Source organism: Micrasema longulum, unplaced genomic scaffold (assembly GCF_059751315.1).
Source record: "Micrasema longulum isolate JH-2025_06_02 unplaced genomic scaffold, ASM5975131v1 h1tg001970l, whole genome shotgun sequence".
NCBI lineage: Eukaryota > Metazoa > Arthropoda > Insecta > Trichoptera > Brachycentridae > Micrasema > Micrasema longulum.
The window spans coordinates 18,474-41,897 of record NW_028279143.1 but is presented as its reverse complement, the minus strand read 5'-3'; the positions used below and the strand labels follow the sequence as shown (position 1 = coordinate 41,897).

Genomic DNA, 23,424 nt, shown 5'->3' with positions numbered 1-23,424 from the left:
TTAATTTTTTTACAGAGCGACCTAACATCTATCCTGTCAGCACAAAACTTTAGAATTGAATCAACCAAGAATACCGCTGGAGTATTTTATTGACGACTATAATTATTTAGAGTAAAAATATCAATGATTTAAAACTAATGGCTTTTAGTCCCTGTAATGAATTTATGCTAGTAGTTTATAATTGAGGTCGGGCAGTATTGTAGTATTGTAGTATTGCAGTATTGCAGTATTGCAGTATTGCAGTATTGCAGTATTGCAGTATCACCGACGATATTATTATTAGATTAGGGTAATTCAGGTTCTGCGGGCATAAATTTTGTTTTTTGTAAATAAAAATAAATGTTTTTTTTAAATACTTAACGGTAGTTTATTTACAAATGAAAGAATACAATAAAGGTAATCAAAACATCCCATCGTGTATCCCGATGGGAACTAGCACGGCCAGGAAAAGCAGCAGGTTGCGGGCGCACGTGCGCAAGTCAGGGGCAGCACGAGCGGCTGCAGCAGGAGCGTGAGGCGCCGCACCTCGTGAGCCACGCACACAAAGATGAAGGAGGTGAGGGCCAAGTTCAGGTTAGGCATCCCCGGGAGCAGAACCAGGACGCCGTGCGTGTCGGCTGCCAGCCACACGTGATGCTGGCACACGAACAGCTCGAGTGAGATGTCCCCGAACCAGGCCAGGAAGGAGGAGTAGCGCGTGCGCAGCGCCCCCGACAGGTTCCGCAGCAGCGCGTAGGCCAGCGCGGGCAATGCGCCCGCGTAGCCGTGCAGTTCTTCGAGCGCACGCGGCCCGGCGCCCAGGCGAGGCAGCGCGAGCCACGCGCCCAACACACCCAGCGCGCCCAGCGCCACACCGACGGCCGCGCGCGGCGCCAGCAGGTTAGCGTGCGACGAGTCGTCCAGCAGCTGATGGCGCTGCGCCAGGCGCCAGCACGCCGCCACGACGGCCCCGGCCCACAGGGAGTAGCGGTCGCTCTTCCAGCGTTCCCACCACTGCCTGATGTCGTCGTCCGTGGTCACGAACAGCGCTTTCCAAGGTCGGGTTACGAACACTTTTTCAAAAAACACTTCGGACATATAGAGTACGGTTATAATGGCAAACAGACCCAGAAACTTGAGCGCCAAGTAAGAGTAACGATACGGGTGACCCTCGCTGGTCCGAGCGCTCACCAGGGGTGGCAGCGCGAGGGCCGAATACAGCAGGACGAGCCAGAAGGACAAGAGAGGCACGAACTGATAGAACTGGTAGGGCCGGTTCATGGTGAGGCAGAGAGCCACGGTCATGAAGTTGAGGCGGAATAGAACGCGCAGGAGGCGCACCAGCCCCGCGTCCCCGGTGTGCCAGACGTAGCAGAAGTGGCCGTAGCCGGACAGGAAGAGGTAGGCGCTGGCGAGGGCCCGCAGCAGCATGCGGTGCGGCAGGTGGCGCGCGGCACCCGTGACCTGCGCCCCTAGCACCAGCAGCTGCATCCAGCCGCGCCACTCCGCTGTCTGCTCCCGGTGCAGCACGCGCGGGCTGCTGGCCTCCTCCGTGAAGAACAGCCCCAGCACCAGCACGTAGCCCACGGGCAGCCAGAAGCTCCACTCCGAATAGTATTTGTTTTCCTTCATGAAGAAGTTAGTGCGGTCGCAAAGGTAGAAATAGGTGAGGATCAGCCCCAGGATGGCCATGGCTCGCAGAGGTTCCTCCGCCCCGAGCCTCCAGCTGCGCATGTGCCTCACTATGCCCAGCGTGCACGCCAGGACCATACTGGAATATTTAAGAAGATGAGATCTTGTATGTTATACCATTATTTTATTGCCCTTGTTTGTCTTCGCTACATAGTTTTATGTACTTTTTGTTCAGTTTCTTATGCATATGTTTCTTATTATATAATTGTTGTAATTGACTAAGGCCGTATATATAATAAATAAATAGCAAATGGCCGGACAGGTCAGTAACATACATTTTAGTTCTAAAAACAAAAAACGTACATAAACAAAAGCCATCAATGATCCGAATGAATTTAATATCTATTCATATATAAACTTTTGATCAAGAAGCCACTCTTTTATTTTGCTGTTGTTAAATTTGAGTACTTTTGGCCAATAAATTAAAAATCCGTACCAAGTACTGAATAGTTAAGGGTTCTATTACCACCATCATCTATGAGGCGCTTAAAGCCATAGGAGATTAAGCGACATTTGACATCAATTTAATCCAAGAATGTAGTTTGAAGGAAAAAAATTCTAGTTTTTCAGCCACACTTACTCGAGCACCAATATTGAGCTGGAAACTGATACACAAAAAATCTGTATGGCTAAGTTAAAGTTTCACAAAAAATGATGCCAGAGAAAATTAATATGGGCTGTCAATTTACATAATTTACTTCCTTATCATTTATGCTTTGAAAAAATCGTAACATTAACCATTCTCTTAGCCATTTTGCCAAAAACTGTTTAAATAACGCTCAAGTTTCTCTGGCTCTCAGTGTCTCTGTGTGCCTTATGTGTAAGCGTGCAACATGGTTATGTTTGAGATGAATTTAAAATTTGCAACTATTAAATTAGAACACGCTATCAGAGAAGAGTAAACCGATAAAAACGTACCACACGAGGAAAATAGAGAAGGTGACAATCTGCAGAGTGGTGTAGGGCTCGGGTGAAGCGCAGCAGGTACCATCGTCGAAATTCATGTGATCGTTGCAGTACATGTTGAGCAGAATCTGCGTGTCGTGGCGGAGTGCCGTGGGGCTCAGAGAAACTCCGTCTTCGGACATGGCACCCCCAGCCACCAACTGCGAAGAGCCCCACAGTTTCACGCTGGAGTGAGTCAGCATCTAAACACATACGTATAATTTATGTTTATATCCATAGTGTTTATGATCATCATTTAAAACATTGTTGCATATATATATAGGTATTTGTGCGGATGTCGGAGGAGTGTAGAGGAGCCAAATAACCCGCAGCGGTGGCACGTTTCTTGGCTCAATATCTGCACAGTACTTATGTCCAGCGCTTATATTGCTACTATTATGATGTTTCGTTATTATTATTGCTGCTTTTACTGTTTACTTATATATGCATACATATATTATTATAGATACAAATTACTGTAACTAGAACATAATATAAAAATAATGTAAATAAATGCCTCGACACGGGTTATGCCCGGTGAGAAAATACAATACAGACAGTTCGTTACTCATTATGTATAACAGTGATAAGTCAGGACCCTAGCCCGGGTAAATCATCCTATTGGATTATAATAAAAAAGTATATATTGTTCCAGTAAGGTAAATGGGCCAATCAACGATTAGCCGTGGCGCATTTTGGTTAAAAAGGCATACACCACATTGAATAGTATAGTTTCAATTAATTCCGGCTGATCCAACAATTAGCCATAATGTTTTGGCTGGATACAAATTGCGCCCGATTGAACTTTTAAGTTCTTTTTCCTATCGCTTGAGACTTTGTATGTCACGTCATTGTCATTGTAAAGATGGTGTCAAACAGCAAAACTGTACCACAGATATTAGCACTCGCAATATCAAATATTGCGAGTGCTAATTGTGTGGAATCTCCAAGTTTAAACAGCGAGCCCAATGGTTTGGAAGAGTGAAAGATTTATTTTATGAAAAATTTATGGAATATTGTGCACAATTCCAAAGTTATCTTAACTTAACCCTCTCTCCGAAAGATCTAAAATCTCCGCTGATTTACACAGTGACCAAATAAAAATATGGCCAATATGTCTTCTTTTTCAATTTTCTGTAGACTCGAGACTGTTTAACCTCTTACAGGACAGGATTATCCTCTTGTGATGCTGCACTACAGATATCTCTCCAACGTTTTGAGTGTCTCTCTGGTGAATGCTGTCCATTTGATATTTCATTGGATTCTTTTGGAATTCCTTCTTTGTACATGTTCATCGTCGACGCTGTCGTCTCATAGATCTTTCGGATTTTGTCTAAAATGGCAATCCGGCTGCGACACATACATACCTCTGTTGCGGCGTCGTTGTACAAGTCCAACTCTTGCGGTGTGAGTGGACCGCCCGGGAGCCACAGCACTGCGGCCCCGCTAGCTGCCAACCCCCGCGCAGGCCCTACCAGCCGCGACAGGTTGCTGCGGAACTGCGCTAGCGCCTCTTCCCCTCCCTCCAGGGCTCCGCATCCCGCTACCACTACGCTCGGTGCCCGAGCCCCCTTCTCCCTAGAACCCGGCTAATACATATTACATATGTTGAAAAAAATAATTACACCGGAATTGCATATTTTTTTACCTTATTATGTACAAGGTTTATATTTATTTACGTCAAATGGACAGCTGTTCATTTGTTAACTTCAAAGAAAAAATCTATAAAGTTTAATGTTTTTAATGCTTGCCGCGCTTGGCTACTTTACAAGGCATCAGGTTCTCGACGTCCTGGATGCACCGGAGCTGGCAGCCGATAGAGATGCATGGAGGCTCTTTGTGGACACCATATGCTCCAACCAGGGAGCGGACAAGGAATGATGATGATGATATGTTTATAATGGTAAGGATGTGGGATGTTTCGGCTGTAGACTCTTTTACGAGCTTCTCTGCATTTGCTCTAATGACGAGGAAACCACAGAAACCTCGCCAGGAGAAGGCAAAGTGTTGTCGTTTGTTGACAGACTTTTCAATCCACTTGAAGAGTCAACGATGAATTAAGTATGTCCAATTGTTTGTAGACGGGCTGGTATTCATTCTGCAAGGAGTTAGGATTTTAATTTATTGCAACAGAGAAGGATAATATTTTGAAGAGGGGAATATGGAAGTTTAGGCATTTACATGGCTCATGACCTGTCATTGGCTGGTATAAGTGGCCATTTTACACGTGTAACATTCTGCTTATGTTTTAACATCCACATTTTCTCAGCTCTCTAACCAGCTAATGAGTTACGGAATCAACTCACCAATCTCGAAACTGCTGCACCATCTTGGTGGAGACATAGGGACTCCAAATGAACTCAGCAGACAGCCTGAGTTTGTTGTCCACAAACGTGAAGTTAGAGTGTGCCCGAGCGGGGGCATCTTGCTGCACCTTTATGTGAGCTGGAACAGTCCTCCGTATGTCAGATACCAGAGCTAGCTACTACAATATATTATATTATATTGCTGTCATTCTCTTTCGAAACACAGTGCAATTCAAGCTGTAGTCTGGTAAAACGAACGCTAAATTAGGAAATCATACGATTTTGCCATTTTAAAACTAATGTTTTTTTTCAATCGCGCAATAATAAAAAATAAAAAAACATAAATTAGATAAAAACAATATTCTTTAAAGGTATTTCTGTTAAAAAATATACTTAAAAGTTTTATGTAACTAAAATATAATTACTTGGGATTACCGAAAACGATTAGGGCTGGTCTGAAGGTCATAAAAAAGTCAATAAGATATTGTTTTCAATTGAATTACAACCAGAATTATCTTTTTTTTCCAAAAAAAGAGAATACAATTTTATAAAAAAAGGTTTCAATTAAAGTATTTCAATAAAAAAAAAAAATTCAAGTATTACCAAAGACATAATTTTAGGTAGAAATAAAGGAAAATGTCACAAAAATGCATGTGATTTAAAATTCTTGTATTTCTTTTCAAAAACAAAAAATTAAAATTTGGCTGCGGCCACTTTCATGTTCAATTTATTATCTTCAAATTATTATAACAAATTTTAGTTCAATACTTGGTCTTTATTGAGATCCCAGATACCTAAGTTTAGTCTAAATTTGTAATAGCGTAATCTGTCAGTCTAAAAGTAATTTATTTTAACATATTACAACAGAGATGAAGAACATTTAAGAAAAGGTAATATAGAAGTCTAGACATCTACAGGGCTTATGACCTGTCAATGGCTGGTTTAAGTGGCCACTTTACACACTGTGTAACATTCACCATTCTGCCTATATTTGTTCATCTATATTCCTTCAATTCTTTCATCTGTTGATGTTTGTGAAGTTAAAGAGCTGAAACCTTTATTTATTTATGTAGGTGAGATTCATCTAATTGAATTATTTCACCTACATACTATGAAACGCCTGAAAATGTTATTTTTTCACCTAGTATGTTCACATGTTCACCCGTGGGATTTTCAGACCCTATGAATACGAAAATTATCAATTACGCGATAAATACATTTTATACGCAATTGTCCGATTGTCGTTCTGTCTAATCTTTCAAAATAAAATTAGCTTCAATTCAAGACATAAAAAAAAAATCAGTTAAGATAAAACAGAGCTATAATATAATTTAAATGAATAAAAATATAATTTGTTCTATGGGTGCTTATCTTTTCTGTGAATTTTATAATACAGATCGGCTGTAGCTCTGTGTAGTTATCTCTATGAAATATAATTAAGATTAGAATCTAAAAAGATAAGCCTTGGAAGATATTGTCAACCTTTGGTACATGGTATTTTTAACGGCTGACTTTGCCATTATAATTTAATCTTTGTATATATTTTTCCTCTGTACGTGTGATGTCACCGAACTCCTCCTAAACGGCTGAACCGATTTACGTGCGGTTTTCAGAGAAATATAGATCTTTGCGCTGTGCGTGTTTGTAGATGTTAAAATCTTCAAACTATATGTAAAAAGTTTTGTAGGAGCATAAATTTTTTATTCATCGATCTACCAGAGTTGCATTTGAGGAGAATGCATTTACAAAAAAATGGAAAGGTGTGGTTTTTTGTGTTTAAAAAATTTCGTTTTTGAATTTTTACAAACAGCATTTGTTTTTTGTGGATCTCAATCAGATTCTTTTATTAAATTCTTTATAATTTCTACCCATTTATTTCTTTTTACTGGATTTTTTGGTAATACTAAAATAATATTAAATTCAATACATTTCAAAAAATCGTATTCCAGCATAAGTACACCCCTCTGTTGGTGAGAAAACCGGAGTTTGGCGTTTGCAAAAATAATGCCATATTTGAAAAAAGATTAATTTTATGTTTTGTAATTCAACCATAAACAAGTAACTTCTTAGATTCAATATTTGAATCTTAACAATTTTTAGTTTTGGAATTTTAGAGTTTTTGCTTTGGCAACAGCAAATCACACAATGACGAAACGAAAATATTAAAATGTCACTTAGTATATAGTTTATCGAAAATTCGAGTATCAAAAAAATGTTTGCTGAACTAGCCAATGGCAGGCAAGCCAATTTTCGGGCAGGACAATGTCTGTCGAGTTCGCTAGTATCAAATGAAATTTTATCAATAAAAAAATAGGACAATTTAGCAAAAATTATTCACGATATACAAAGAATAAAGGACATTATAGTTGAATTATTCCAGTAAAATGGCTAAATAGTGCAGAGCCAATTTTACCATCTATAAAAAAAACATTATAAAAAATAACTTATATTTATACGAAAAAAAATTGTCTTAATAAAACCTTTAGCCACTGCTTACTAAACGGAATAAAGATTTTGGGTTTGAATCCCGCCTAAAACGCATTAATTGTAAATAAAAAAACTATAATGTTGAGTTATTTCTTTAAAATTTGAAAGTGAAAATTTTGACCCTACGTTAAAATCATTAAACAATAAAAAATAATAAAGAACTATTCACAAACGGTACTTAGGAGAACACACTATACTAAAGGATTGAGTAATAATCCGCTTTTAGAAATAATGTTATCAACGAAAACGTAATTAGTAAATAAAGACCATTTTTTTTCAATGCATAGGTTTCATGTGACTCCTCCTCCACAAATGAACTATTTATCCCGATTCATAATTTATTTAGATTTTTAGATAACTTTAAAACAAGAAGAATACAAAGTATTCACAGCACGTGTACATAATGAAAGGTTTTTTACTATTAGGCTAATAAGTTAGTTATGTTCGGGGCTCGCAGTCGAAATGCTAAAATAATTTTGTTCACTAAAAAAATGTTTATTATTACTGAAGTATGTCAAATGGATAGAAAATCATATTATGTCAAATATATATGTACATTTGCATTATAGGAGATAACGTTTTTATGAGCGGCATGACAGAAGATAAGACAGTAAAAACAACACTGGCCAGCCAGCAGATGACGGCACGACGGCAGTCTTGGTCTTGAGTCTGACAGGAAAAGTATGGCGTATCAGGCGTATATCACGTATCCTTAGACTATTTGCTTCGCTTCGATATTTTAAATTTTAATTAGCAAAAAACGTGAGAAATCTTAGAAAAAAACTTATGATTTGTCATCTCTTTGCTAGAAACTACATTTATATTTTTTTTTAATAAAAAAAACACCACGAAACAGGCCCAAAAAGCGACTTTTTAAACTGGGTCTGAAAAGATCCACCTAAGTTTTTTTTCGAGCATCGGGCTTTACGAGTTAAGTAGATGCATTCTCATAAAGATAAAGCGATAAATCCAACAAATACTTAAAGATGGTCATTTTAAAAGATAATCGGCGAGCACGCATGAGAAGATGCATGAATGAAGAGGAAACGAGGTATGTATACAAGGACAGAGTGATATCCTCTGTCTATCCCTATGGTGAAACGGTGGGATGATTTGTTTGTCAGGTTTTAAAAATGTTTTTAGAGATTCAAGATACACCGATTGAGAAAATTACATCTTTGAATAGTTTTGTGTGGCCTCCAGCTTTTTGAAAATTTGCGGATTTGAGTCTTACTAGCTTTTTGTTTCTATAGTAAACTAATAGATGTAATTAAATTTCAAACAAGAGTTTTGTCATTTATTTAAAAACCACCATATACTCTCTAGAGTATGTGGCCTAATTGGTAATTTCGTATTGAACATCCTGTTACAGTCAGCGTTGCCAATCTTTCGTCAAATTATTATAGCTTCAAATATTGTTTAGTAAAACATATACATATTTAACTTTGTTTAAAATCATTTGACCAACCGCTTTTTGGACAGAAGTGACAGAAAAGAAGTTTATTCCTAAGCCTAGATAAAGAAACAGTTGTGATCTGGAACCGGTGTGCATTTTGTAGACAAATTATTCTTTAGTGCAAATATACAAATTGTTTTATAATGAAAATCCCAAAGTAATCTCATTTATCACAATACTAAATAAAGGACATTTACTAATTGAAATGGTATTTGGTAACAAAAGAGCTCAGGTAGTAAAAATAACTCACCCACAAAAGAATGATAGAGTTGCTGAACACGGGAGTCCCCGATGAAGGCGAAGTGGTTGTAGCGCCCCCAGAAGGCGAGGTAACGGAAGCAGTGGCGTGTGTCCCTACACACACACACATAATTACTTATCGAGACGCTGAGCCTTCCTTCTTTTATTTGTTTATTTACTTCCAATATAAATTTTACTAAGTGCAATAATTTAAAACATTATTAATTTAATATGAACCTATAAATAATAATAATTTCAAAGTACTATTAGGTAAACAAGTACATGTAAATTGTATTAAAATTGCCTTTGACAATATATAAAAAGCAAATATGAAGAAAGAAACAATTTACCCATTTCTTTCTTAAGTTAACGCATTCAATGTTTATTCTAAGACATCACCCAAAATTGTGTCTTAAAGAATTAAATCAGCGAGAAACTTTAAATGGCACCTATGCGCGATTAGCTTATGGTGACTTGTAGCTCTTTCTCTGAAGCGGAATTACGGCATGGCGGAATATCATATGAATGATCAGATCGAAACAGTTTGTAGTAGTTCGTTGAAGATGTTAGGATTCGTCTTGCGTACTGCCAGGGTTTTTGGTAATACACGAGTATTTATTTATTTATTTAAGAAGGTACACATGAACAGAAAATGTAAAAGGAAAAATAATGAAACCCACTGAGTACTGAGAATTCTTTTTTAACTCGTTGGTGCGAAGTAGACTCGAAAGTGGCTCGATGATTTGGGGACCGTGTGAGTTGAAGTACTTATTTATGGTGGAGAGGGTTCAGAAGAAATTTCTTCGGTTTCTCTACATGAGGGAGTGCGGATATTATCCATGGCTTTATCCCACTGAGTTTCTCCAGAGTGTGCTCGGTTACATCAGTTTGAAGACCAGATGGAATACACATTAAATAAATTTACATTTACATAAATACACATTTAACTACGCACTTCTTTCGATTGCTGCGCGGTATTATTGACAACCCTGAAACTATGCGGAGCATTAGCTTTTATATTCCGGATAATTACCTTAGACAGCGTCAGCATAGACTGTTTCACATTCCAATATACAGGACCACCCTGCCGATGGTTATGCCTGTGGGAAGGGCTATCTTTATGTTGAACAATATTACTTTGGACATTGACATTTTTCAAGTCTCTGAGGGAGTTTTTCGTTACAAGATTCTCTTACTTTTTTGACATATTATTCTCTGGATATTATGTTTACTTATGTGTTATTTTTAAATATACCTAATTTTACCTTATTATTTTAATTATTTCTATATGTATGGATTAAGATATTCCAATTTGTAATAAGTAATAAGGTCCGGGAGTACGTGAGTAGAGATGTATGGCCTTACGTTTGAGAGTAACTGTGCAACATGCAGCCGCGGGGTTGCCATTCGTGGTCCCCCTTGTATCGCCCGTCAGATAGTAGCCACGAGCAGGAGTCCGGCCCTGTCATGAACCAAACATAATCATTAGATTTTCTAACAAAATAAAACATTTACAATAAACAATAAGCACTATCGAGAGTCAACTATAATCCCATCGGTTTGGTAAAATGATAATCGAACCGGCGAACTCTCAAACTAAAATAAAATACATTCGGCTTACCGTACTGAAGGTGTAAGAGTCCATGGTAAGCTATAAATATTATAACTAAAACTACGGCAATCTTCTTACAATTGGTTATATTTATTTCATCGATAAACTTTTCGGCAGAGGACCGCTTTGACAATTCAACAACCATCTTTTACCATTTTTATGTTTAATGTTTTAATTTCCTGCCCGTCTATGTCAAATTCTATAAATCACTGTCAAAAGTTTCTAATTCTATGGAATTATATCGAAGGTTATGTTCATAAAATCAGGTCATGTCAAAAGCATACACAATTGAATTAAATGTATGATAAGATGTATAAATATGGAAGAAGCTAGAAACGAATGTCAAGATAAACGCATGTAATATTCCACCTTCTCTGCCTACCCCTACGGCTACCCGATCTCTACAGATTAGACACTTGCTACTGGGAAAGGGTAGTTCATAAACGTCGGTTGGCCATTACTTTACTGTTCGCTTTATAACCAAACAAATATATGCATATATGTTCATAAGTGCACTATTTTTAGATTAAAAATAAATAAGTGAATCATTATTGTACTCTTAGAATATATTTTTTTGCTAATGTGGCTTCCATTTTCTTTACGGGGTGCTGGTTAAATGTATACTATTCTTCATGCCGCATACCCTTTCCTGGTTTTATTACGTGGGAGTAATATTTTTTCTTTGCTATATTATAATCATTACGTAGCTTACGTTTTTGATATTTCGTGTTCGCCAGTTTGTTTTCCAAACTTTATTTTTGAAAATATGTCTGAGAAAGTATATACCTGCAGTATTCTTAGAATCTATCCTAATAATGAAATTGTGAAGTAAAGGAAACCATAATCTACCTCTAATATCGTCGTAATAACATACATAGCTTGGTTTAATAACAATACATGTGCCAGCCAGGATTTGTAGACGGTACCACCTGTTTCATGTACCAATAAGTAAAACATCGTATGTTAAAAATGCTTTTTTTCGTAGGACTTTTTCAGTGTACAATACAAAATTAAAAAATATAGATTACACAAACATCACTCTGTCAGATTTAAAATTTACACTAAAAATGCATTATGTAACTTAGTAGACATTATAATAATAAATATGTACATCTCCCTTCTCCTCCTTATCCTCTCTTCAAACATTCTTGTCCTAACCCCACCCAATTTACAGTGACTTAATGTTCTTAAAATAAATATAAAAAAAACCTTTGATTATTGAGTACATGAAAATAACATTTTTATATGTATAAATTGTATGTATTTATTTGATATGTTATATATTTTCTTTACTAACTTTGTATACTATGTGGAAATCTGTTATTAGTTCTGAGTTTATACACTATATCTGTTTGTTTACTATAAATATGTATGTAGAACTGTTGATTTCCAAAATAAAATATAAGCTGAAATTTTTTGAACTGCACGATGATTTAGATACCCGCAACGCCTGTTTACTCTCGTTCAAAGAATAAATATATTTATTCTTTGTAGAAGAGTCCCAACATCTCTTCAACTCTTCCATATTATTGTCGTTATAAAATCTTTTCAATCCACTTTTATTCAACCAGTTCGCCTTTCATCACAGTTTACCTTTAAAGTCAGTGGAAAGTTCAGCCGCCAAAATAGGCAATGCTAATCCAGAAACAGTTTTATAGACCTCTGAGATCGACAGCAGAGATAATTTTTGACCACTCAGTTGTTTGATTTACAGCTCCATCAGCTTTTTTTTTATGCCGTCAAATTATGACTGAATGTCAGTTGTGAAACATATGTGGCTCTATAAATAACAGACAGCGTTAGGCACTTGAAGGCCCAAGGTAGCCTTGCTGACCCTTAGTACTTTCGTAAACAGCGACGCTGCGTTGGTCAATCTATTATTACAACCAGTTACGTCTATTAATTACCATTTCATGAAATATTTTATTTTTCTGATTTTTCGTGTAAATGGCTGGGTTCTACCTCTGCCCAAATTCTCTTTCAACATGAAACCCACAGTCTTGTGTGATGAAAAAGAAAGTCTGTTTCTTATCTACCTATTATTATCAAACGTACCACTGTCCCTTTAGTCCTCTCCTCGGCTACCTCCAACGAGCAGCAAAAGAGCGTAATCTGCAAAAGTGACAATGGTATAAGGTATATTAAAAAACCTAGACCAACATGATTATCAACACCCAGATTTAGGTGGTTTTGATAATTTTCTATATGTGCCCCATTTGGTGGGATCACCATTCCTTTTATTATAAGTGAACAATGTTCGAGATCGCCAATCGCTGAACCAGCTGTAAATGACAAAATTGACATGTTTCTATGTTTCTAATTTCCATTTCTATGGTCAAATTTCATTTTCATTTGTTCGCGATGGCCGCCGTCTCCCCGTCCGAGGTTTTTATACATATTTAAAAAGTTTCTTGTCATTTCATTAGATTTATTTTTCTGTATTAGAGTTTAAAAGTATATCGTATTTATTATTTCTTTTTGCTTCCGCGTTTGAATGACAGGCATCTAGAACATTTATTGATTTCCGAGTATTTCGACATCTGTCATCGATTATCTCGTTTAAATCGCTTTGTTATTTTTTTCCAACTATTAACATTCGACACAAATGTTTTCAGAGGCGTTTACAGAAAGAGTTGATGTCATTGATGAAAGAACCTCCGCCCGGTGTTTCAGTCGATGGCGAACTGGTCAGCCAGAATCTTACACAGTAAGTTGAAACTATCGAATTGTAAATTCCGCCTATCTCCATTAATCTTGCGGAGATGGTGGGTGATGTGGAGTGATGTTGATGTAATTTGCTGTTGCAGATGGACAGTTCACATGGAGGGAGTATCGGGAACTCTATATGAAGGAGAAACATTTCTTCTGCAGTTCAAATTCACACAAAAATATCCTTTTGATTCTCCTGAGGTAATTATATGGATCCTATTTATATTATCAGTAAATGACTGTCCATATGCCCTGTAAATGCCTCATCCAAATCTTTGTTTTTGTCAATATCTGTGTATATTTTATACAAAAACTATCGATGGTGTTCGGCAGAAATATGACTTCCGAATCAGACTAATTAATGTTGCACTCCAATTACACGTTTTTTTTTTTTTTATTTCTGCCCTCCAATTGAGTGAAAACTTAAATTTTTTTAATGATTACAAAATCATGAGACTGATCATCTTACCTTATGTAACAGAAAGGATCAAGATACACTGCGATTGGTGTACCGATGCAGTGCCCTATGCACCATTAGGGGCGGAAAGGGAATGATGATGATGATGACAAAATCATACCTTGATTTTGGACAACGCGTCTGGAACCGATTGCCTTCTCACTTCTAGCGCGCATCATCGACAGTCTCAGTCAGTTCTGACCTAAACTCGAATCACACTTTTTCCTCCCTAGCGGTGCATTAATCTCTCCGGTAAATGTTGAACCGCAGGTGACCTTCATCGGGAACAACATCCCGGTACACCCGCACATCTACTCCAACGGTCACATCTGCCTCTCCATCCTCACGGACGACTGGTCCCCCGCGCTGTCCGTGCGCTCCCTGTGCCTGTCCATCGTGTCCATGCTGAGCAGCTGCAAGGAGAAGGTGAGTGTCCGCCCCGCCGTCGGAGTACCGGTCGGTAAACCGGCCTCTTCATCTATGCGGTAGTCGGCCGTGCTGTCAGCCAAAAGGTGAAGGGTTTTGTCCCTCCACTACTGATCAGCGCAACCGCTGTAACCTAATGCCCTTTGTGCTTGCTGTTTTAGAAGCGCCCGGCGGACAACGCTTTCTATGTCAAAACTTGCAATAAGAATCCAAAAAAGACGAATTGGTGGTATCATGGTGAGTATCCTTAAAGCTTACTATTGGTGTTAGCTAAAAGTATTGCGCGAGATTTAATAACATTTTGTTTTTCAGATGATTCCGTGTAGTGAACGAGTGGAATGTTTAGCTGAAAACTTATCAAATTGTGTGTAAACTAAGTTAGTAGTGTAACTAAAGTTCAGTGAACCGACATGTTCTTCCTGTCTCCGTTATCGGGGTGTGACAACCATGACAAGTATCCACATTCCAATTTTTTGATAATCTTATCCTTTTGGGCAATTACTATAATAATGAATAATTTAGTTTATCGTACTTAAAGTTCCAATTATCCTGTTCGGTCACTCGGCTGATTTCATTTTATATAGTTTTTATTGTCACCGATGTTAGCCGAGCAAGTGCTATTTTGGATCCTGGTGTTGTAGGTTTATTGTTAATTAGTCGATACACGGAGTATTGACAATATCGAGTTTATTAAAGGATGGATGTATCGAGTCGAGGCAATAATTCTATAAAAATATAATATTACAGTGCTAACGATCTGTTTCAAAGTACAGTAGTGCGCTCATTTTATTTGAGTTGCTCTGCATCATCACATCAGCAACAGCAGTAGCAGCGGGGGGCTGAGCGTCATGAAACTTTTTCTGTTCTCTTCGCGGTATAAATCTCAGAAATGTAACTCATATAATGGACGATCTACCATGTGCACCTAGCCTGTAATAATAATATAAAATAATGCATACCAGAAGTGGCTGTATCTATAATTTGAGCTTTGTGTTTCTCCATTTACACATTTTTTTTATTTTGAAAAGCTTATTATAATTATTTTAAAAAGTGTAATAACTAAACTGTATCATAAATAAAGTTATAATGAGTAACCCGTGTTTTTTTTTTTAAATGAAGAGATTTGCTGTCTGGCATAAGAAGTTATTTTAGAGCTTTACTAAGGTTTTTACATATACTTTAAATATCATGTTTTAATATTACTGCCTGGAGAGATGTCAGCATTCTTAGTTCTGTTCCAATTGTTTTTTTAATAATAATAATAAAGGAAGGTAAGAAAATAAACAATAACCTTTCCATAAATTTTATTATAATATAAACAGCATGGAAAAATTGCAGTTCATGCAAAGTTTAGTGTTTCTTTGTAGCTAAGATCATCAGCTCATGTTTTTATGAAAAAAAAAAAACAAACTCGAGTGGATGCCTGAAAATTCTTTCTGCGCATTATCAAATCAGGAATCTGAGATTTTATTGCCAGGCATTTAAAAATAAAAACAGGAATCAATTGTGGTAGAGCGAGCTCTGTTCTGCGAGTTCACAAACTACCACGCGGCCATAACCTAGTTACAATATTTCTTTTGTTTTTTCTTGCTAATTGCGAGCTTGAGTTTATCCTTAACTTAATATGTGGCAATCTTTATGATTTATGAAATATGTTTTTTAATTAATGACAGAATGACACTTTAATCCTCTATGTTTTGATAGACCGATAACTGATTTCATCACTCTCATTTTAAAAAAGAAGTCGCATTTGACAAAACCCATCAAACTAAAAATCATTTTATTCTTAAATACATTCAGAAAAACATGCGAATTCAAGTGACACCCTGTTTGATAATTACAATGGATTTCCAAAAAAAAAAAAAAAACACTAACTACATAATTAGTTTCTTCACTTTATTGTTTCAATGTGGTATTTTATTGATGAAAGCCGGTTTGCGTCGGCAATATCTGTTAAGTAACATTCTAAAATTAAAATTTATAAAACAATGTACCTACCTTTTGATGATGGAATTTTATTAACATTTTTTTTTATTGATAACAAAGAGGAAAAATATCTGATTTATTTTGAAAAAATATTTAAGTTTATTTTGTTAAAATAAAATTGGGTAATCTTAATGAAAAATTCAAAACACTTTTGAAAAATAAAAAATCACTCGGCAAATATTGCCGGCGCAATGACAAATTACTCGTACTAAAGGTATTTTATTAATTGGATATGTACAAAAAAATTACACATATATATTTACAGATAACTCCCTCGTGTAACAATTTCATGTTACCATAAGATTCTCCAATTATTCAAATAACAAGAACAAATTTCATGATTTTTGGTAATATTTTAATAGTTAGATCTAAGAATAATTATTAAGATTTTTTTCATTAAAGTGTCGTATTACTAGCAAGGTCATGTCTGCTTCCATGGTGTGGCAGTTACTCACCAGGTCTCTGGTACTATTCCCTAGTATGAATGAAAGGAATATTTTAACTGAAACCCGAGGCTGATCATCTTACCAACATAGTTGTTAACATAGAATAGTTGACGTACCGATACAGTGCGAGGGTGAGTAGCTCACACTCGAGAATAAGCAACGTACCTACTATAATTATTATTTACATCACTGATAACAATTAAAGTAATTTTTTGTGAATGCAGTTAATTGGTAGAATTCTATATTAAAATTTGGTAAGGTATCCAAAATAAAGTACTATAATGAAAATAAACTATAAGTTTGATAATGTCCCGACAAGACGAAACGTGTTGCATACACTCTTGTATATATTTAAAAAACATAAGTAGAATTTAATCCAATTATAATATTTTATTTTGGACACTTAACCAAATTTTAATAAAACTAATGTTTGAAGGATTAACTGTGAGATATTGATTTATTTTGTGTAAAATAAATACACGGTACAAAGGAGCTATCGTTTTCTAAAACTGGTCGGCATATTTAATATAGTTTAGTAATTTTACACAAAAGATTTACAAAGTTAAAATATTTGATGATTAGTAATAAATAAAAATCAGACTAGAGTGTATTATTTTCAGTAACAAATTTTATTTTGAATACAAGATGTTTATATAAAAACTGTTTTTTCTTCAGATTATGTGCTGCAAAAATGTTATTTTTATTTTCAATCTCTATTCATATTTCGACCTGTAAAATTATAATGATTTAAATTGTAAAAGAGGAAGGCAGCTAGGTATCAAAAAAATAAATAAAGTCTTGATAGATTCTTTACATTGATTTTTTAATGTAGTAAAACCTATAAAATCAATAATATTTTTATTAAAAAAATATTTTTAAATATCTATCTACTTCAAACCAAATAAATATAATGTAAGAAACAATATTTTCAGTATGTCCAAATGTTTGCAGGCAACTGGATTCCACCCCCTAAAGTTATCAACATCGACATACTCAACATATTAATAGAAACTCAAAATTAGAGTCCACATGTTTTTTCTTCTTTAAAGTACTCGCAAAATATTTTAGTAACTCGACATTGGCATATGCATCTTCATCATTGCCCCTAGCATACCTATCGGTGCATCGTAACTCGATCCTTTTTTGCTATATGAAAGTAAGATAATTGGACTCACGCTTTCGTGTCAGTCCAGGGACTAATGTCAACCATGTCAGGAATTCACTAGCCATCTTGGTATTGATAGATACACAAAGACAATATTTTAAAGATATATTTTTCCTTCACTGACAACGGAACCCTCGACGTCAGATTGCAGATTGTCGTTGGAAAATCTATTTAACATTGCTACAGAATTTATCATAGATACACTAAATCTCATAAATAAACCAAAAACTAAGTTTTCAATATTCCATTTATAAGTATTTGTACTCTAATATCGTTTAAAATAACTAAACTTATATCTGCCAGTTTTATTAACACAATACATGTTTTGTCAAAACGCTATAGCTGACAATATTCTTAAACAGATTGTGTCCGAAACTGGTCAGAGTTAGATAATTATTTTAGTTAGGTGAAACAAAATTTGAGTATAAAATGCAGTTTACATCTGGAAAATATAATATTGTTTTGTCCCAGGACTCGACCGTTGTCCATGTGTAAACAGCAATTATTTGTAGGACAACCAAGATATTGCCACCGAGATAGACAGGCAGGCTAGAAAGTGGAAATCTGCGGAACAAAGATTACCCCCACTACCGTGCGCGGCCACACTGTCCTCGTGTGAACACACGCGGACAGCACCTTGTAATAATACCGATTTGCTCGATGTGAATGTGTCGAGAAAATGGAGGCAGAAAAAAATCATTTTTATTTTTCAGTTCATAATTTAACAATAAATAATATTTTTCATGAACTCACTCGTAATAAATGTCGTTGTGTATTCATTTTCGCAGTGCTCACGTTTGAACTGCGGCTGAACTTTCGTATTGTCCCAGCGTTCTGTCCCGCGCGGTCGAGGCTGTTTGCAGAGCTAGGACAAGACAATACTTTCATATCTATTGTATTGTCCACATGTAAATGACCTTTTAATAGCAATGCAACTTAGAAATATAATTTACAAAAATCGTAAAAAAAAATCTAGGAAGAGGCTTCGGGAGCAGCAGCTGCTGCACTCAATTTAGTGATGTAAGAATTGTGGTTCAGTACAGTCGCCACGAGTCCATCCTTGTTTATTTCAGGCCCGTCATAAGAATAATCCAGAGTCTGGTTCTTAAGCGTGGTCATGCGGCCACCGAGAGCATTGAGGATAGCGTTGCCGGCGCAGATGTCCCACTTCTTGATGGAGGTGCTGTGGAGGTAGAGGTCGGCGCGGCCGTGAGCCAGCTCGAGCACCTTGTAGCCGGCACCTGCTGCCGTCGTGATATCCGCGCCGTGCCCGAAGGCTCGCGTCGCCAGCGTTTTCACGGGCCCCTGGTGGGACATGGACAGAAGTACACGCGGGCCGCCTTCGGGAGCTCGACTTGGTGCGAGCAAATCGGGGGACAGCTGCTGCGCCACCCACGCCCACGACGTGTTCCCCACCTTAGGCTGGTGGATGACCCCTATGATGGGGACCCCCTTCACTGCCACGCAAACCATGGTAGTCACGTACTGGTACAGACCCTCTGTAAAATTATCATTTATTATTCAAGATTGGATTTGCTATTTCTCCAGTACCTACTCGAATAAATAATTGAGATAAAAGACAACTACAATAAAAGTTGCTTATTTATTATTATTACTCTTAAAATACTGCTAAAGAATCTCTCTAGAGACAGCGCTGTAACATCGTGTTACATTAAGTTATAGGACATAAATATTTTTGAATACAGGTACCTATTTAAAAACAAAAATTTAAGCTAAACCGCTTATTAAACAATAACATATTTTCTATCATTTGTAGAAACAATCATATAATTGAGGCCTTTTATAGCAAAATAAGATATTATTTTTTTAAATAAGAGAGATATATCAAATTTCGTATTCTATGTAGACTCATGTGTCATCATAGCCCCGCCCCACAAGGGCTAAAGAAATAAAAAAAAAATAGTCAAGTCGAATGCTATTTCTCAATACCTGCTTAAATAAACATTCACAAAAAAAGTACACAAATTATCAGGGACACAAAGGGCTATGGAATGAAGAAAGCTGGGTATTTCATTATAAGACAGAAGAACTGAGACATGGATAAGAGTGAGATTAATGATCACCGATGTGGCCTGCAGGTTTGCCGACCAGAAATGGAGCCGGGCTGGTCATATAGCCAGAACCTCAGTCTAGATGGACTAAAAAGGCCCCGGAATGGCGACCCAGAATAGACGGGAGTGTCGACAGGCCTCAGGCAAGGCGGTCTGATGACATAAGATGGGATGCAGGAAGCGGTTCATTGAGGATGGAGATGTGGAGATCTAAAGGGGAGGCCTATGTTTACCATCGGACCCGAGAGGGCTGATGATGACGACTTAAATATATATTTAAGATAAAATGACAACTAAAATTATTTACATTAAACATTATCAAATTTACTCAGAAAAATCATTACGAATGATTTAGAGGTCAATGTGATTTTCGGAATGTTTACACTTGCAGTATAGGTAGTAGGTATACGGAACTACTTGGATGGTTGTAATATAATTGTATATGCCCGTTGGAAGAGTTATCTTTACGTATGTCTAAAAATATTTATTTGGCCTCTGAAGGATTCTCTTCCAGGTTAAATTGATATTTTTGTTTCTAAATTATAAAGAGATATGTAGCTCAGCAGAAAGAGATACAAGTACTTTTTTGAGAAGTAGCTACCCGAATTTGGATTCCATGTTCATACTGAAACAAGATGCTCGACTTTGAGGTCACACTTACAGGCTGGAGAAAACAATTCTAAACATATGAAAGCGTTTCCTGAGCAATCGTTGATAGTTGGAATAAGCTGCTCTCAACAACTTCAAAAATGGCCTATGTGTTTTGGATGAGTGAAAATCCACCAAAAACTAACTTCATTCAAATAGATTTAAGCATATCCCCTTTAAAGCCGTCTGGTAAAATACTCGAAAAATTAGGAAATCATACTATTTTGCCATTTTAAAATAATGTTTTTCAAAATCGCGCAATTAAAATAATAAAAAAACATGCGTTAGATAAAAACAATAATTTTTCACATATTTCTATTAAAAATATACTTATAAAATATAATTACAATTCGACCGGCAGATTATGCCTTTTAAAATTTAGACCAAACTTTGGTACTTCGATTCTCATATAAAGAAAGTGCTGAACTAAAATTTGATCTAATAATTTGAAGATAATAGATTGGATATTGAAAAAGCCACTGCAATATCTTTTTTTTTCTGACCAGAAATACAGGCATTTTAAATCACATAAATTTTGTGAATTATTTCATTCTTTCTATGCAAAATTATGTCTTCGGTAATACTTTTATAATATTGTAGTTGAAACCTTTTTTTATAGAACTGTATTTTTTTAAGAAGAGAATTTTGGTGGTAATATTCAATTTCTAACAATATCTTATTAAGATTTTTACTATCTTCATAATGGGCATACCGGCCCTTCGATGGTCGCGGATGGACGTGTATTCTGTGCTCTGTATTTTAATGAAGAGTTTAAGGAATTTAAGAGGCGGGTAGGAACTAGGCAATGCCGGCCGGAAGGGAGATGCTCTCTCACATAAACATATTCTGGATAAGAGAGGCAACATAATATGAGTTTTAATGGTAGGTAAAACTCTTTCATTACACAATTTAAACCAGAATCAATATCGTGTTGTTTTTACTTGCTCACTTAAAACTAAATATTAAATCATTTTGGGCATTTACGGAACTTTTTTTTGGAAAAAATAATATTTTTCTTATGATTTACTCAAATATTAAAATTTTGGGGGCCATTTTCAACAAGCTGTAAATAACTCATTATTCATCATTCCCTTTCCGCTTCTAATGGTGCACATCAATTGCAGCGTATCTTAATAATTTTTGTAAAATGAAGGTAAGATGATCAGTCTTTCGCTTCAGTCCAGGAACTATGTAATATTATAATAAATATTTCTTGTCAACCATGTCGGGAATCGAACCCGCGACTTCTCGAATGATAAGACGAACGCGCTGACCTTTACACCACGAGGTGGACTCACTATTAGAAAATGGGAATCGAGTTGCGGTACAGTGAAGTTCAAACCTCTAATCTGTGAATTTACGACACTAGCCAGGGGACCGCGGCCCGGGAATGACCTATCGGCTGTAGACGAGCGCCGATTTGGATTTGAAAGGGTCAAATCCAATTCTCAATATAATGTCTACAAATTCAAATATAGGGAATCAAATGTGCGCATGAAAACATGTTCAGATTATAATATGCATAGATCGTATCGAACACCTGTGAACTCTTTAGTGGCATCGAGCGGATCGATCCATATGGACACATCTCCGGGGTGCACAAACACGCTGCCGAGGTCGGCGATGGAGGGGAACAGCGCGGGTTCCGCCAGCGCAAGCGGCAGAATGGAAGCGGTGGGACACGACGTCGGGCCGGCGGCCTCCTCTTCCGAGCGGATGTGCACGCCGGGGAAGGCGCGGGACAAGCTGTAGTACATTTCGCAGTGAGACGCGAAGTCCGCGTCCGTCACGGGGTCGTTTGCGCCTTCTTGCGTCTTTCCTTTACTCTTCACGTGCAGTTCTTCCTTAGTCCCGGCGATCACTTTCTTCCCTCCCAGTTGGGTGGCCTCTATTGCGCCGATGAGAAGGGATTTTAGATTGACCATATTCTCTTCCGCCTCCTCATTGGAATACTTAGATCTGCTAAAGTGGATAAACAATATTATGACGCCGACGAGCGCGACGAGGAGCCATCCCGTGCGATTTAACCTTATAGTACCGCCAAAATTCATGTTCGTAAACTATATTGTTCGTTAATTAATTATCATCCCATCTGAACGTTGAAAAGAGAGGATTTGAGGTTTACTTTCACCGCTCGGAGGTTTCGCAATATATTCATATAAAAAGAAACGAGATCGGAATTAGGGCTATTATTCATTTCGGATTATAAAAAAAGAGCCAGGTCGAGCGACACATTCTACGTACGTCAAAACAAATTTTGACATTATATTATTTTAAGGAATTCGAGCCGCAAAGTTGTCGGTTGTCATTGCTGTCACATCTTCAGAGCGCATGCCAGATGACAGGTCAGTATCTATGAAGTGTTTGGTTGGTTGGAACCATAGACTAAAGAAATATATATATATATATATAATTTTTTTACCCGACTTTTCGAGAGCTAAATTATAAAAAACTGACAGTTTTTTTGACAAAATGTATAAATTAATCGACTTACAAATTTTTTTAAGATATGAAAAAGTTCTAAGATGGTAAAGTCTTTGAAAAAAATATCTTGAGAAGATCTAAAAATCATTCCTCGCTTCTCAAATGAATTCCGAACCGAACTATCTATAAACTCTTCCATCTTGTAAAACATATCAAAAAAGGCTTCAATGCTTGTAAATTCACGGCACTCCTCTCCGCCAACGTAAATAAAGCGTTCGATACTGTCTCTGGCAAATCGGTTCTCTGTTCAAGATGGAATTCTTGAGTTTCCCATACTTCCTGATCCTTTTTATATTCCACTTCCTCTAAATTGT

At 36.7% G+C, this 23,424-nt stretch overlaps 3 protein-coding genes across 3 annotated transcripts; 1 reads left to right on the top strand and 2 right to left on the bottom strand.

Moving 5' to 3' along the window:
* Positions 1–342: 342 nt before the first annotated feature.
* Positions 343–10,931, bottom strand: LOC148273365 (N-acetylneuraminate (7)9-O-acetyltransferase). Its single transcript, XM_088238799.1, is given in 8 exon segments — positions 343–483; positions 486–1,750; positions 2,590–2,819; positions 3,984–4,194; positions 4,923–5,061; positions 9,116–9,219; positions 10,471–10,567; positions 10,727–10,931. Coding segments are annotated over 8 exon segments (2,265 nt in total). The 5' UTR covers positions 10,863–10,931; the 3' UTR covers positions 343–400.
* A 2,093-nt stretch (positions 10,932–13,024) lies between these two features.
* On the top strand, positions 13,025–15,403 carry LOC148273364 (ubiquitin-conjugating enzyme E2 W). The gene is made up of 6 exons (XM_088238801.1): positions 13,025–13,102; positions 13,333–13,424; positions 13,525–13,627; positions 14,154–14,309; positions 14,471–14,546; positions 14,622–15,403. The coding sequence occupies exons 1-6, from the start codon at positions 13,028–13,030 to the stop codon at positions 14,633–14,635; spliced, it is 516 nt and encodes a 171-aa protein (XP_088094927.1). The 5' UTR covers positions 13,025–13,027; the 3' UTR covers positions 14,636–15,403.
* Positions 15,404–18,135: 2,732 nt separating this feature from the next.
* LOC148273363 (putative inositol monophosphatase 3) lies at positions 18,136–22,951 on the bottom strand. The gene is made up of 2 exons (XM_088238800.1): positions 22,167–22,951; positions 18,136–19,405 (listed from the first exon to the last, which is right to left on the bottom strand). The coding sequence occupies exons 1-2, from the start codon at positions 22,675–22,677 to the stop codon at positions 18,879–18,881; spliced, it is 1,038 nt and encodes a 345-aa protein (XP_088094926.1). The 5' UTR covers positions 22,678–22,951; the 3' UTR covers positions 18,136–18,878.
* Between the last annotated feature and the right edge of the window lie 473 nt (positions 22,952–23,424).

Excerpts from the sequence above, each read along its gene's own strand:
- LOC148273364 (XM_088238801.1), top strand. The coding sequence starts at position 13,028 with ATGTTTCTAATTTCCATTTCTATGGTCAAATTTCATTTTCATTTGTTC. Across the intron at positions 13,425-13,524 it reads GTCAGCCAGAATCTTACACA|ATGGACAGTTCACATGGAGG; the intron begins GTAAGTTGAAAC and ends TTGCTGTTGCAG. Across the intron at positions 13,628-14,153 it reads ATCCTTTTGATTCTCCTGAG|GTGACCTTCATCGGGAACAA; the intron begins GTAATTATATGG and ends GTTGAACCGCAG.
- LOC148273363 (XM_088238800.1), bottom strand. The coding sequence starts at position 22,677 with ATGAATTTTGGCGGTACTATAAGGTTAAATCGCACGGGATGGCTCCTC. Across the intron at positions 19,406-22,166 it reads TGCCACTAAAGAGTTCACAG|AGGGTCTGTACCAGTACGTG; the intron begins GTGTTCGATACG and ends ATAATTTTACAG.